This window comes from Mastigoproctus giganteus, chromosome 9, assembly GCF_048544385.1.
Source record: "Mastigoproctus giganteus isolate SK-2022 chromosome 9, ASM4854438v1, whole genome shotgun sequence".
NCBI lineage: Eukaryota > Metazoa > Arthropoda > Arachnida > Uropygi > Thelyphonidae > Mastigoproctus > Mastigoproctus giganteus.
The window spans coordinates 167,902,680-167,917,775 of NC_143583.1; the positions used below are offsets into that span (position 1 = coordinate 167,902,680).

General features: G+C 37.3%; 1 protein-coding gene across 2 annotated transcripts in view; it reads right to left on the reverse strand.

Moving 5' to 3' along the window:
- LOC150080877 (DNA topoisomerase I, mitochondrial-like) overlaps positions 1–15,096 on the reverse strand; it is a 551,188-nt gene that overhangs the window by 126,332 nt on the left and 409,760 nt on the right. For both annotated transcript variants that reach the window (XM_090381550.1, XM_090381549.1), the window contains one exon: positions 3,042–3,296. In XM_090381550.1, coding sequence (XP_090237676.1) covers positions 3,042–3,296 — 255 coding nt within the window. The remainder of the gene's footprint in view (positions 1–3,041; positions 3,297–15,096) is intronic.

The window sequence follows — 15,096 nt, forward strand, 5'->3', positions numbered from 1 at the left end:
ATGTCATCGATGTTACTGCGGAAACCTCGACAATTCCACGGAATTATTGTATGCATTATATGGGCTTTGTATTTGTATCCTGTCTTTTTGCGAATTTGGTCTGCTTGGATTGTTCAGGCTTTTTTCTCTTTTCTGGGGAAAAATGGACAAACATCCATCTCTTCCTCGGCATGTATCTTTAAGATCGGTTCCTCAGAGACTTCTTTTCATATGGATACATATGATCACGGACAGAGGGTTTGTCTTCTGTATCCATGTCTTTAGTATTTTTTGGTTGGCTGCGACATGGAAGACGTGTCTGGTGGAATCGTAACTGGTGTGTTAATGGCTTGATTGGACGTTGATGTTGAGAATGATTTTACTGATGAAGCTAAGTTTGAGTGAGCCGAATAAGCTAGAGATAATGAGAGGAACTGTAACATTAGTTTGAACTGCAGTGGTAGTGGTGGTAACAGCAGTTATCTGTTTATGCTGTTGAACAGTATCTGCATATGAGCATGTTACTGTAATTGGTGATATTTGTTTCTTTGTTTCAAGATAGATAACTTTATGCTGTTTTGTACTTCTGAATTACTTTTTCTCTTTTCCATGATCCACAGTCTTTGGAATAAGCAGAGCGATTACCTCTACAGTTTGGACACTGTAAAGACTGCAGAACATTCAGTACGGATATGATCTTTAGATCAAAAAAGAAGCGCATACCACAGTCCCTCGACATACTGCCTGTGAATGCCCAAATTTCTAACATTTGAAGCATCTAACAGGATTCCAACATGACAGTTCAAATATCCGGCCTTTACAAAAGTTGGTGAATTTGGCAAGTTAAGCATTAGTATGTTTATGGTAGGAAGTAATAAGCCATCCTTTTTAATTAGGATTCTTTTAACCTGAATAATGTTTTGGTCTGAGAGTTCTTGTTTAATTTCTTCCTCAGATCCCATTCTGTTAACTCCTTTTGAGTAGTTTAAGGTGGCATGAGGTAACACTTCTATGGGAATTCCTCCAAGTGTTTTCAATTTAAGTAACTTCTCAGAGTGCTTGTGTTGTGTTGTTTCAACAAGCAGGTCATCTGATTTCAGTCTGCAAACCACTTTTGGTGAGCCAGCAGCATTCTCTAAACATTTCTGGATCAGAAAAGGAGAGCTTGCTGACTGGTTGGACAGTCAACAAATGTATTATAAGGAAGTGAGGCCAGATATTCTGGTATCCTTTTGTCTCTTAGATAGGAAGGGTTGTGATCTTCCTGCTCTCTGGAATGCGATGGGGCATTGATCCCACAAGAGTCAGTATTGGTATAGTCTATCTTTGCTCCTTTTAGCCCTTGGCAGATTAACTTTTCTATCAAGGTTTCTGACCCCGCCAGAGGGAGGCAGGAGCAGTGCCTAGTGTGACCAATTGAAAAGTAGTAGGTGTTAGTAATAGAACTATAAGAAATAAAGGTGGCTTTCCTTCCTTGCTCTGTACAGGTACTTTTGTAACAAGAGCTGTTATGAAATAAATAGATTTCTTAATGACAGGAATGCAAACAAACTGTAAATCGCACTGGAAGCAATGTATGAACTAAAATGTTTTTGATGGAATATATGTTAAGTGTGAATGAATGTATGTAATAATGTAGTTAGTCTTAATATGTGCAACTTGCTGGGTGGAAAAAATGGGTTCACTTAACTGGGGGGGGGGGGTTACTTATGTAAAGTGTTTGCTATGTCAATTCAGGGTACTGTTATAAAACGGATGCATTTTATAACATCATTATGCTGTCTGTTCTATAATTTATTTTTCGCTGCATAAGGACCACCGCTGTGCAAATCCTCCTCATTGGTGGATTGGTACTTCGATCTTTTCGCCTTTGCGACGATTTGTATAGCGATTGAAATGCAGCGATTCCATGACCATTATTGGCCTCATAGTCCTCTGTCGATATGGGGCATAATGGTCAGTCTATTTGATTTTGTTATCTTTTAGTAGTTCCTTTAACCATTTTTGGTGATATTTCACGTCTTTCGGAACTAGTACCTCTGGGGGGGGGGGGGGTACCGCTAAATTATTATGTAATTGGCATTATTTTAAATTTATATCGGTTTTATTAATTGGATTTAATGTGTGAAATTATATAAGGATTTTCGGCTACTGTTTATGTCTTACCTTTACTCTCCTTTTCCGTTTGTTTTATTTTTAAGTTAATTTTCACTCTACAGTTTTTGCCATATGGCTTATGTTTTATTTTTTTATTTAATTCTAAAATTTAAAATATTGGATATATATATATATATATTTTTTTTTTTTTTTTTTATTATCATTCTAATTTATTTTTTATACATATATACACACACATATATGTCTGTGTATATATATAATCCATTTGCCATGCTACTGGCAATATCCTATTTTAATTTAGCTTATATATATATATATATATATATATTCGGGAATACAGAGGAAAACAGTTTTTACAGAATTATGTGGAAACTACATTTTTCTATGGAGCTTCATTTTTTTTGTTATTAATTTTCAAAAATAATTTTTCTTAAAAGACTTTTAACCCCTCTGTATTTGAAAATGTTGAAGTTTTCCCTGAACATTATTACTCTTCAATTGATAGACCACAATTAGCTCTTAAAGGCAAGAGAGACTACACAAATCTAGATTTTAAATAATTACCAACTATTTTTAATGGTAACATCTATAATTATATTTCACTATGGGGGGGGGGGGGCAGAGAAAGAAAGAATGAAAACATTTTTGTGTAAAGTAAATTTCTAGTTTACTCAGAGTAATAACTTATGCAGTCATCTTTTTAAGGGAATTAAAATAAGCATTAACCTTGATAAATGCTGAAATAATAAACATACATCAGAATTCAGAAAAATAATTCCGGTTACTCACATATGACATGAAAAGAAAACACCAGGTAAGTGAACTTGATAAAAAACAAGTGTAAAATTAAAATTTAAGACAACGTTATTAATGCTTGATATAAAAAAATAAATAATATTAATAAATATGAATACAGATCAAGAATATTTCAAATAAAAACATACATTTAATCTGTCAAAAAGATCATCTCCAGGCTGCTTGTTTTCCATAAAAAGTTTCAAGTTTTTGAAAACACGCTTTTCAACTGGCACCGAATTTTCATAGCGAATGGAATCTTTGCCCAAGAAGTCAAAGTTTACAACATATTCTTTACCATCTTGTTCTTCATTGAGTGTAATGTGCTCTACACGTAAAGAACAACAGCCAACAGTATCAGCAGTTTCACCTTCCTCCTTTTCGTTACCTGCTCGAAGAGCCAGCTGAAATTGAATTTTACAGGCACTTGAACATTGAATATTAATACTGCTTTTGTGTGTGTGTCACATCATAATTTAAACTTCTAGCACATTAAAATATTCAACACCAATATTATCACTAATATCACAACTGGTATAGTTTAACATAAGAAAAACTAGTACTAAAATAATAATAATGAATCAATGCCTGATAAGTTGTTTTTATTCTTAATTTTATGCCATGTCACTCTTTTAGCCTACAGTGCAACATCTTATTACTAGGATTCAAACCAGACCTTTCCAAATTTTGGAAAATAGAAATCTGTCATAAGTTACTAGCTTATATTCCCATGGGAACCAATCTAATATTACTATGGTAAAGTGACTAACTATTTGTATACATGACAACACAAAGATTAACAACATTTTTTTTTTTATTTCTTTGGTTTATATTTTGTCATGCAAGATAATAATATCTGAGCCTTAAAATTAAAAACTAGGATAAATAAAATGTTTTGAATAAGAAACACTAAGAATCTTTTATTTTTTAAAAATTACTACAGTGATTCATTCAAAATACTGTCCACTGTAGTATTATGTAAGAGTGTACAAACAAGGTAGGTAGCATATGCACTCATATTTCAGGTGCATTTTATTATCAATTTACATACCCCAGGGTATGACATTAATTACTGCATTTGTATCATTACCACATAGTTGAATTTTTTAGACAAATCAAAGTTTGTGCATTGGTATTATCATTATAACATTTCATATTGTGAAATCCTTCACAAGTTGCCCTCTTTATACTTCAAATAAGTAATGCTTCCCATTAGAGAAGACTACTCTTACTTATTTTCAGTAGTATCATCACCTTAGACAGCACTGTTTCGAAGCTATCTGGTTTATCATCAGTGAGTAGGTGGGTACCCAGAGGTATAAGGTGTGACAACCCAGTTGTGACTTATTTACACAATATAAGAAATGCCAAAAGGTGTGCATCTTAGACTAATAATATACTTCAAATAAGCTAATAATATTTTTATTAGTCTGTTTATTTGAAACCTACCCCCATACCTTTGGGTACCTTCCTGCTCACTGATAAGAAGCCAAATAGTTTGAAACAGTGCTGTCTGAGTGGTAGTACTCAACTGAAAATAAGTAACAGTAGTCTTCTCTAATGGGAAGGCATTACTTATTTGAAGTACAGTGATTTCTTAATTTACGCATAATGTAAATAATCACCAAGAAATGCGATAACAGGCCTACAAGATTAACCCTTGCATCTAGGCATGTACGACCTTTCGTAATCTTTAAGAGAATGAGAGTTTTGATAGTGGTAAATGTACACAGGTTTCAGTTTATGACCCTCCACATTAGCATCAAACAGAAGTGTTAGCCGATCTTTCGCCACCTTAAAGCCAGGCACAGTCTTTTCAGCAATGGAAATATAAGTACGATCAGGCATTTTTTGAATATCTGTTTGAGTATGTACTCCCCCTCCTCTATGATCGCCTTCAGTTTTGCAGGGAATGTATCAGCAGCATTTTTATCGGCTGATGCAGCTTCTCCACGTTTTCACATTATGAAAACCATACTGTTGACGAAAATTCGCAAACTATCCTGAACTTGCCAAAAAGGGCTTAACTTTCCCATCCTCATGTTCTTTTAAATCATCATTAAGGCTATGAACTTTCTCTTGCACTTGTATTAGGCTAATGTTAACAAGTTTTTTATTTTTGTCACTCATCAGTTAAGGGCACACCACTCTTAACACTTTCTTTAATTTTATCAGCATTATCTTGAATAGTATGTAATGTACTCCCACTCAGGCTTAGAGCATCTTTAATGCGTGCTGTGCTCTCACCTCATTCATAATGCTTAAGCACTTACAGTTTCATTCTAATCTCAACGATGTCCATTTCCACTTGCAGTCTGCCAAACCCCATGTACTTTTTCTGACAGAATCTCAGTTATCGGTTGATTCAACTACTGCCTCAAAGGTGGTACTTGTGTGTATGTCCGTTCTGATATTCACTGTCAGAGACTTTTTAGAATCTCCTCTCTTTGATCTTCTCTGGCTTAAAATCTCTCTACCTCATTGTGTCAAATTCATCTGTTGTCTTTACCATTCTCCCAACTCCACTAAAATTACTAATGACCTTGCACACATTGTTCATTTACCTACAAGAATACCGGACAATCTTAATCATACAGCCAATATGCTTGATCTTTTTCTCAGAAACAACCCTTCCAAGTACAAGGTCGAAGTGAGAGGTCCTTTAGGCACTTCAGATCACAACTTGGTGATTGTCTCTTCTCCAATGGAACCTTTATCTCATGGCTATTCCCAACCTCATGTTGTTTGGCATTACAAGAATGCAAAATGGGATGACCTGCGAGACTTCTTTTCCATGGTCGGATTACTGTTTCAAAACTTCTGATGTCAACGTTTGCTCAGATCGTGTCAGTGAAATTATTCTTGCAGGAATGGAATCCTTTATCCCACACTCCACTTTAAAATCTCGTCCTTTATCTAAACCTTGGTTTTCCAATAAATGTGCTAAGGCTGTTCAAGATAATTTACAGGGACACAACATGGGTTTGTTAAGAGGAAGTCTTGTCTGACTAATTTGATTAGATACTATGATGTAGTCACAAAGGAATTGGATGCAAAAGAATAACTTTGATATCATATATCTGGATCTTAGCAAAGCCTTTGATACTGTTGCACATGGAAGATTGCTGCACAAATTGGAGCAGTGTGGCATTGGAGGCAAATTGCTGCTATGGATAAAGGGATGGTTGAGTGGGAGAAGACAGAGTGGTAATCAATGGACACTGCTCTTCGTGGACTAATGTTATTAGTGGAGTCCCTCAAGGTTCAGTGTCGGGTCCATTGTTGTTTTCTGTATTTATAAATGATATTGATGATGGTATATCAGGCTTAATGTCCAAGTTTGCAGACGATACGAAGGTTGGCAAGGTTGTTAATGGCACTAATGACAGTACACTGCTGCAACAGGATCTAGAAAAGTTGAGCAGATGGGCTGAGAGGTGGCAAATGAAGTTTAACATTGACAAATGTAAAGTATTACATATGGGAAGCAGTAATCCCAGAGTAATGTATCAACTCTGTGGTACCACACTGACAGTGGTAGAGAATGAAAAAGACCTGGGGGTAATCATGCAGGCAGATATGAAGTTTTCTGAGCAATGCAGACGGTCTGTAAGAGTAGCTCATGGTGTCTTGTCAATGATATACAGGAATTTTTCTAGCAGGGATAAGGAGGTGATTATCCCCTTGTATAAGGCTATGGTCAGGCCACCTTGAGTACTGTATACAGGTCCGGAGGCATCATTTTAAGAAGGATGTAGAGCTGTTGGAACGAGTACAGAGAAGGGCAACAAGATTAGTGAATGGAACAAAGGGTTGCTCTTAAGAAGAAAGGCTTAAATTTTGCAAATTACAGTGTCTGGAGACTAGGCACCTGTGAGGTGATCTGATTGAGGTGTATAAAACCTTGAATGGTTTGAGCATGCTCAATGCGGATGGAATTCTCCCTCTTGCTCAGAATAATTGCCTGAGAGGGCATAAATTCAAATTGAGGAAAGACGGTTGTAGGATAGATGTGCGGAAGTTTGCCTTTAGCCAGTGGGTGGTCTGCCTTTAGCCAGTGGGTGGTTGATTGGTGGAACAAACTCCCATCTGTTGTAGAAGTTGATAGCTTAAATAGATTCAAGGCAGAACTTGACAAACATTTGGAGCTAGTGGATAGGTGAAATAAGGTTTTTTTTTTTTTTTTTTTTGGCTGATGCTATATAAGCTTGCTTTCTTGCATCATGTGCCTTTGCTAATACTAATTCTAAAAAGGTTGTACATGGATTAAAAATATATGCAGTATTTTATATATATTTATATAAATTAACAAGTTGCAAGAATTTAAAAACTGCTAACACAATGTCACTGTTGGATAAAAAATGACTGCCATATAAAAATATATAAAGGCTTAGTCAGATGATTAAAAGAAATAAAACATGTGTAATTAAAATCTGTACAGTCAATTAAAATATAGTAAATGCCTGTTAATGTTATTGCTGTTTATAGTTACGAGATATGTAGCCAGGTGGGCAGGAGCAGCAGTGCGTAGCACATGCTTCTTGATTAGACCTGGGCTCGAGCCCGTGACCACCAAATATGGAGGATGCAAAAAGGTTAGGGAATGACCACTGCATATCCCCGGAGCAATATGGCCTTAGTTGCTAATGCTCCTAAAAACCAAAAATGAAGATTCAAAACCATTTATATTATATTGTATGCAAATTCTGCCACCTTATACGATCAACGATCGTACCATCATTTGTTATAATTTTTCACTTCAATTAGGAGAAATAAGTCTTCCCTAACACCTAAAATGTGAACACCTAAAGGAAATTTACAATCCTGACCACACCAAATAATGTTTTAAGACCTTGTCGCATGAAAGTGGTACCTTTTAACTTCCAGTCACTGCCATGTTTGATGTAACCTTCAGGAAAAGCAGGAGAGTACCTGTAAACAAAGCAAATGAACAATCAAGAAAATGACTGCTTTTGCTTTCACGCTATATGGTTGAGGAAAGGAAAAATCTAACCCACTACTGTAAAGTTTCACAACTAAGTACAAATTCTTCTGTTTAATTTTATCAGCCACTTAATGTTATCACTTTTCGTAAATCAAATGTGATCACAATCAGCAGCACCCACTCTACACATATAAGAGATAAAACAGTGTCACAGAACTAACACATAGGAGAAGCATCAGCCCTCAGTAAAAAAAAGGAATGTGTCACATGACAGTATCCTATGCGGAGAGGGGGGAAAAAAATCCACCATTTCCCTTTATAATTCCTATGCAGACTAGATTGCCCTGGTTCAATTAAGTCTATGGAGACTGACAGGAAAGATTATTCATGGGAATTTGATTTGGCTGCAGTATAGTGTTCAGAGAGAGAATATTATCTCGACACTAATGAAGCCTGTAACACTCAATGAATCAGAATATATAATAAACCATTCATATCAGCAAGTTTTGATGTGATCTAAAGCTAACTCTATAGCATGCAGGCTCTGCAGCACATATGCTGTATTTAGGGAGAATCTGCTCAGATATAGTAGTGTCTAGAAAGATGGCAGCAGAGTCTACACATCATTGAGACTTCAATCTGTCTGCGTAAACTAGCAAGCAGTCAGACATATGGGGTATCAGACTTTACCAAGTTCTTAATGGAAAAGTTACATACTGAAATGTGAGCATGCCAAGGTAAAAGGGTTTGCCTTAGTGTTTGGGCAACCATGTCAACCATGATATGTAAATCATGGAGTAGTGAATATAAATACTGAAATGAAGACTGGCAGTGTAATGGATATTGTACAAATTTCCTCATTGTTGTTCAAAAATGGACATCCACACAGGATGGTCTAGCAGGGATTTCAGGCATACTTTAAGAAATAACTGTTTCCGTCAAAGCGATAACAGTGGTTCATTTGCTTCCATGTATAGGCTCTGCTCAAAATGCTCCATTGGCACTACAAATAGCCTGATGGGGGCCCAACTATAGAAGTACGCTGTTTCTAGCTGATGTACTTGAGACCTGTAATTTTGTTTAGATCACACAAGTGCATGCAGATGTGTGGTAAGGTCACTGGTCTGCAACCCAAGAAGTAGAGGAGAGAGAGCAGAGAACATTCAAGCCTCTTGTGCACTTTATGTGGAGTTGACAGATATGTTCGAGAAAGGTCAACTTTTTATCAAATAAAACTCCCAAGGACCTTGTGTCTAGTACTAGTGGAATAGCATTTTGCCCAGGCCTCAATTCAGGTTTAGGGCAAAGATTACACTTATGACAAAAATGTATATAAACGGTCTTTTGCAGTGAGAACCTGAATCAGTTAGTCAGTGCCCAGGTTGTCGTTGTTGTGGTGGTGGCATTTTCTGGTGCAAAGGCTACTTAGGCCATATTGCACCTCCCAAATTAACTGAGTTCACTTATGAAAACTGCACGGGGAGTAGTTAGAAATGGTCATACATTTGAATTTGTTTTAAATAGAGAAAGAATTCAGAGAGATTTGCTTCTTTACCTACGATGCTATTGAGAAACACAGGTTGTTGTAGAGCTGAAATGAAACTAAAAGACATTTGTCAGGCATAGTTGAACAAGCTACATTCAAAGAGTATATGTTTTTCTTTAAGTGGTTGCGAGCAGTGCGCACACTGCGGAGGATCATTTCCTGTAAGCAGGTAGAGATGTGTGAGGTGAGTATGACCTATTCGGGTTCTGGCTAAGATTACTTCTTTTCTATTTTTATGAAGGCTAGATGTCCACTTGTGGTTCAGGTTTTATTTCAAATAGCTTGTTATTTGTTTGCATTTTCCACAGAAGTGTGGAAAATGCATACAAACAAATACATCTTTTAATCAGAATATGGGTTGTTGTTGTTGTTATTATTTGGTGTTTTAGGAGCATTAGCAACTAAGGCCATATTGCTCCAGGGATATGAGGTGGTCATTCCCTGACCTTTCCACATCCTCCGTATTTGGTGGCTTACGGCCTCGAACCCCGGTCTAATCAAGAAGCATGTGCTACGCACTGCTGCTCCTGCCCACCTGGCTACTGAGGTGCCTTCAGAATATTTGTTCAAGCTATGCTGGAGGGATGCTTTGCACCATCATCTGCACATTCATTTCCTGGGATCCAAGAGAAGATAATAAGGATTTCCCGATGCTCACAAATACGTATCTCATGTTTTATGAGGTTTAATAAAGGATTGCAAGGTGTGGAACTACTTTTCAAAGCTAAAAGAGCACTCTGTGAATCAGTATATATTATGCTTTATTTATTGACAGGAATGAGATCTTTTTCAGGGCAAGCTTGATGCTTTGAAGCTCCGCTGCATAACTGTACGTACATCTGACCGGAAGTGACACTGAGACAGTTGTATTCGGGAAGACAGCAGCTGCACCTACCACGGTCAGACTTTGAACCATCAGTGCAGATCTTAATAAAGTGGAGATACTTTTGTGTGTGAGCAAAATTCAGTTGTTGGATGTTAATATTTGCTATAGAACCATTACCTCACTGCTCAAAGTATTCATCACAATAGAGTGTGAAGGTAGTCCACGGGGTATCCTGATCTTTTCATTCTCTGAGGATATTATCAAGTTGAATGTTCCAGTTTTCTGTTAGATTCTGCAGTCTGCTACCAGCAGGTCAAATTGTTCTGGGTTTATTTGCATAGTGAGTTTTCCACTGAGGATCATGCAGTAGTGGCCTAATAGGATGAGTAAGCAGGCTTTTAATTTTAGTTGAGTAGTCCATCAGCAACATGTTTCTTCTAATGTTAAGTGGTGGTTCGTGAGCCTCAACATAAAGACTTTGAAATAGTGATATTCTGTATGCAGCTAGAGCTATCCTAAGAGAAGAATATTGGATGGGCATAAGATGGGCCACGGTGTTCTCCCTAGCTGAGTCATAAACAGGTGCTCCATAATCTAGCCAAGATCTAATTAGTGACTTATATAAGTGGAGCAGAGTATAACGATCTGCTCCCCCCACGATGTACTGGAGATAACCCGGAGTATATTAATTTTCTTTGTGCAAGTGGTTCTTAGATATTTGATGTGCTCCTGGAAGTTTAATATCTTATCAAAAATTAGCCCTAGGAGGCAAGTACTGTTCACAATTGGTAGAGGATGATTGGCCAAGTGCAACTCGGGTTCACGATGCATTCTGCGCTTGATGCAGAAATGTATGGCCACAGATTTGTGGCTTGACAGTTTGTATCCATTTTGTGCCATCCATAATTCAATGTTATTAATGGATATTTGTAGATGCCTCTCAATACAGTTCATATTTTGGGAATGGCAGGATATGGTAAGATCATCTGCAGAGAGATATGAGTGAACAGCGTTTGGAATGCTGTTTGTGATGTTGTTTATTCGTATTGCAAACTTCCTTCAGATTGTGCTGAAAGAAGCTCTGAATAAAATATGGTAAATGGCCTCCATATGATCAGAATGGAGATCTCTTAGGTTGCCGTAGGGTCATGTGGTATCAAAGGCCTTCTCTACATTGAGGCATATTACAATGAGATGTTGATTTCTGATGAATGCATTTCTTATGTTTGATTCGGCTTTTGTCACGAGATCTAGGGAAGATCTATTCTTCCGAAAGCCAAACTGATTATTACCAATTATGTTTTGGGATTCAAGGTACCAAGTGAGTCGATGATGAACCATTTTTCCATATTCGTACTCAGGCAGCTGGTTAGAGAAATTGGTCTATAGTTGTTAGAAATCAAATGATCTTTTCCAGGTTTAGGTATGGCTATTACATAAGAATGTCGCCAGGAAGTGGGGAATATATGTTCTGAGAATATTCTATTGTAAAAGTTTAGTAATGACGATAGTGATTTCTGATTGAGGTGTTTAAGCATTATATTGTAGATTTCATCAGGGCCAGGAGAGCTATTTCTTGAGGTATATATAGATTCTACCAGTTCAGATATTGCGAGTGTTGGTTATAGGTAAAAGGACATGTAGCTTTGAAGTTCAGTTTCCTTTTCTCAGCTTCAGCTTTATTTTTTTGAAAAGACGGTTGATATGCAGTTGAGAGGGACAATTCACAGAACACCATTCCTAAAGCATTGGCAATTTCCTCAGCAGATGAGATCTCCTTCCCATTCCAATTAATAATAGGAGAAGGTAACATATGATATTTACCATTTAGCTTCTTTATTTTTTCCCAGATTATTCGGGTATCAGTATCTTTGTTAATTGAGGCGGCAAATTTTAACCAAGAGTCTTTTTTCACTTTCCGCCGGATATAATGAGCGTTGGCTCTCAGTCTCTTGAAGTTAATAAGGTTGGCAGTTGTGGGACATTTGTGGAAGGTGTTCATGCTGTGTTTTTTTTCTCTTTTCACTTTGTTACAATCATCATTCCACCAGTGATTAGTATGCAGATGGTTTCTTATTTGAGACTGTGGGATGGTGGCTGTTGCAGCTGTTAGTATCTGCATTGTGATATGATTAGTGACAGTGACAATAGCAGAAGACTATGATGTCATCATCAAAAGATACATAACTGGTAAATTTTGGCCAGTTTTCTTTGGAAAATTTCCATTTTGTTTTTGTTTAAGTTTGTGTGGGAATGGGTGGTTTGAATACTACAGATCAGCGGATAGTGGTCACTGTTTAAAGGATTGTCATGTACTGCCCACTCTATAGTTAGGAATAGGATCGGAGAGAAAATTGAGAGATCTATTGCAGTGGTTGACCCAGCGGAAAAATGGATGCAAGTGGGTAAGCCAGTATTCAATAGTGTCAAATTCCTTCTGTCAAGTAACATTTTAATAAGCTCACCACATCTGTCTGAGACCAGAGAACCCCATAATGGATAATGTACATTAAAATCTCCTAATAAACAAATAGGAGATGGCAATTGAGAAATAAGATTTTCCAGTTGCTGAATTACACACGATGATTGGTTCAGAGGAAGATAAATTGAGACCATTGTCAGAGTGATATCAATTACTACACGTGAGGCAACAGTTTCCAATTGTGTTTGCAATGGAATGCATCTGGAGGGGACTCGTGAGTCCATGAGTACGGCTACTCCTCCATGGGGGCTGTTGATCTTGACTGAAGATAGTATAATTTTTGATGAAATGGATATTTTTGTTGTTAAATTCATTTCTTGTAAGCATATGGCAGCAGGGATTGTGACGGTGAATTAGTTCATAGATATCATCAATATTGCTGCAAAAACCTCTGCAATTCCATTACATGATTTTTTCCATTATTTGGTTTTGTGAGTGGAAGATGAGTCTGTCTGCTTTTTGTAAGTGGTTTGTTTATATCTGTCGGGTTTTAATTTTTCTTTTCTTGAAAAATTTGGGCATCCTGAGTCACTGCTTTCTTCCATATCATCATCTGCATGTATTTCAAGCAGATCTTCTGAGTTGGTAGTATCATCTGTGTCCATGTCTGATAGGTGAGATCGCTTCACCTCAATTGGATCTGATTTTTGCAATTTCTCCACTGCTTGACAATGGGGAAGTCTCTGGGATGGAAATGTCAGTGGTATAGTACTACATTGGTCTACTACCTTTGGTGAAGATGGATGCTAGACCGAGAGGACTGATCGAGCACAGTCTGAGATTGATGTGTCTGGCTGGATGAACATTTCTGTCTGACATAGTACTGATTGGTGATTAAGTAGAGCATAAGCGCATTTTGGTATACTTAATTTTACTTGTTTTCTTGCCTCTTGGTAGGAAAGTTTATTTTCAATTCTATATTTTTGTATTTTTTTCCTCAACTTCCAGAGGTCACAGTCTTTGGAGTCTGCCAGATGGTTGCCCTTGTAATTAGGACATTGTGAAGTTGGTGCCTTATATTCTGTTTGTGTATGAGTTTTACACCCGCAGTTTGCACTTGTTGCATCTCCATGGCATGCTGTCTGGGAATGGTCAAATTTCTGGCATTTAAAACAACCTAGGGGGTTCGGAATATATGGCTGAATGCGACAGTTTATAAATATCCTACCTTGACTGAAGCTGGTAAGTTTGGAGAACTGAAAGTTAAAATTATACTCTGGGTAGGGACTAAACTTCCATCCTTCCGGATTGTGATCCTTTATGCCTGAGTGACTTTTTGATCTTTAAGCTCCTGGACTATTTCATCTTCAGGAACGTTCAATAAATCCCATTCAGTGATCACTCCCTTTAAGAATTCAGGGTGGTATGTGGTGTGATTTGAACTGGGATTCCGCTCAAGGATGTCAGACGTAATAATAGTTCAGAGTGTCGAGGATTGGTGATCTGCATTAATAAATCTCCAGACTGGAGGCGTTTCACCATTTTTGGTGAACCTGCGGCACGTTCGAGGCATCTCTGAATGATGAAGGGGAAGAGCTTGCCCACAGGTTGTGTTGACAGAGAATGTATTATCAGGAATGCTGATAATTCCCGTTTGTCAGTGTCTTTCTTCATTCTCTTCGAGAGAAGGAAATCATGGTCAGTGTTGTGATTGCCATTTGGTTGAGAGCTCTTTGGCTCCAAATGTGAAATTCATTTGTGTCCATCTCTGCTCCTTTTACCCGAGGGTTGGTTTATCCACCTAATTAAATGGTCCAGATTACTGGCCCCGGACATGTGGAGTCAGGAGTGGTGTCACCAGTGACCAAATGGTTGTTTAAATTAGTAGAGTTGGTTAATAATAAATATAAAGACTAAGAAAAGAAAGGTGGAATTCCTTTCTGAGTTCTTACTTTTGACCTCTAAAGCACAGAATCACTTCAAGTAAACAAAAAAATAAGCACACTAGAAAAGAAAAAACTATATCACTTTGGAGAGCATTCTATAATCACAGGAAGAAAATGGCTTGTCACTATTGCTTCACACTAGGGGTGCAATTGCGCAGGAGTTAAGGCAACCAATGGCCTGTTGCAGAAGTCTTTCAATAATCCTCGTGTTGCATGACTGAGAAAATATGCTAGCCATCAACACAGAGGGCACTGTTTACAGTTGGAAGTTATTCTGTAATGGAATTTACTTTGGTGAAAAGCATAACACTTAAAACTGATCCTTGAGGCATTCCTGCCTCTCGACAAAAGGGACATCATTCATGCGGACCCTACATGAACTAGGAAAGACCAATTGGATAAAAAGTTTTTTCAATAAAAACAGGGTGATAACCTTGAACTGAGGCTATATAGGTCTTTAAAATGCCAAATCTCCAAGTAGCATCATATGTTTTTCCACATTTTTTTTTTTTTTTTTTT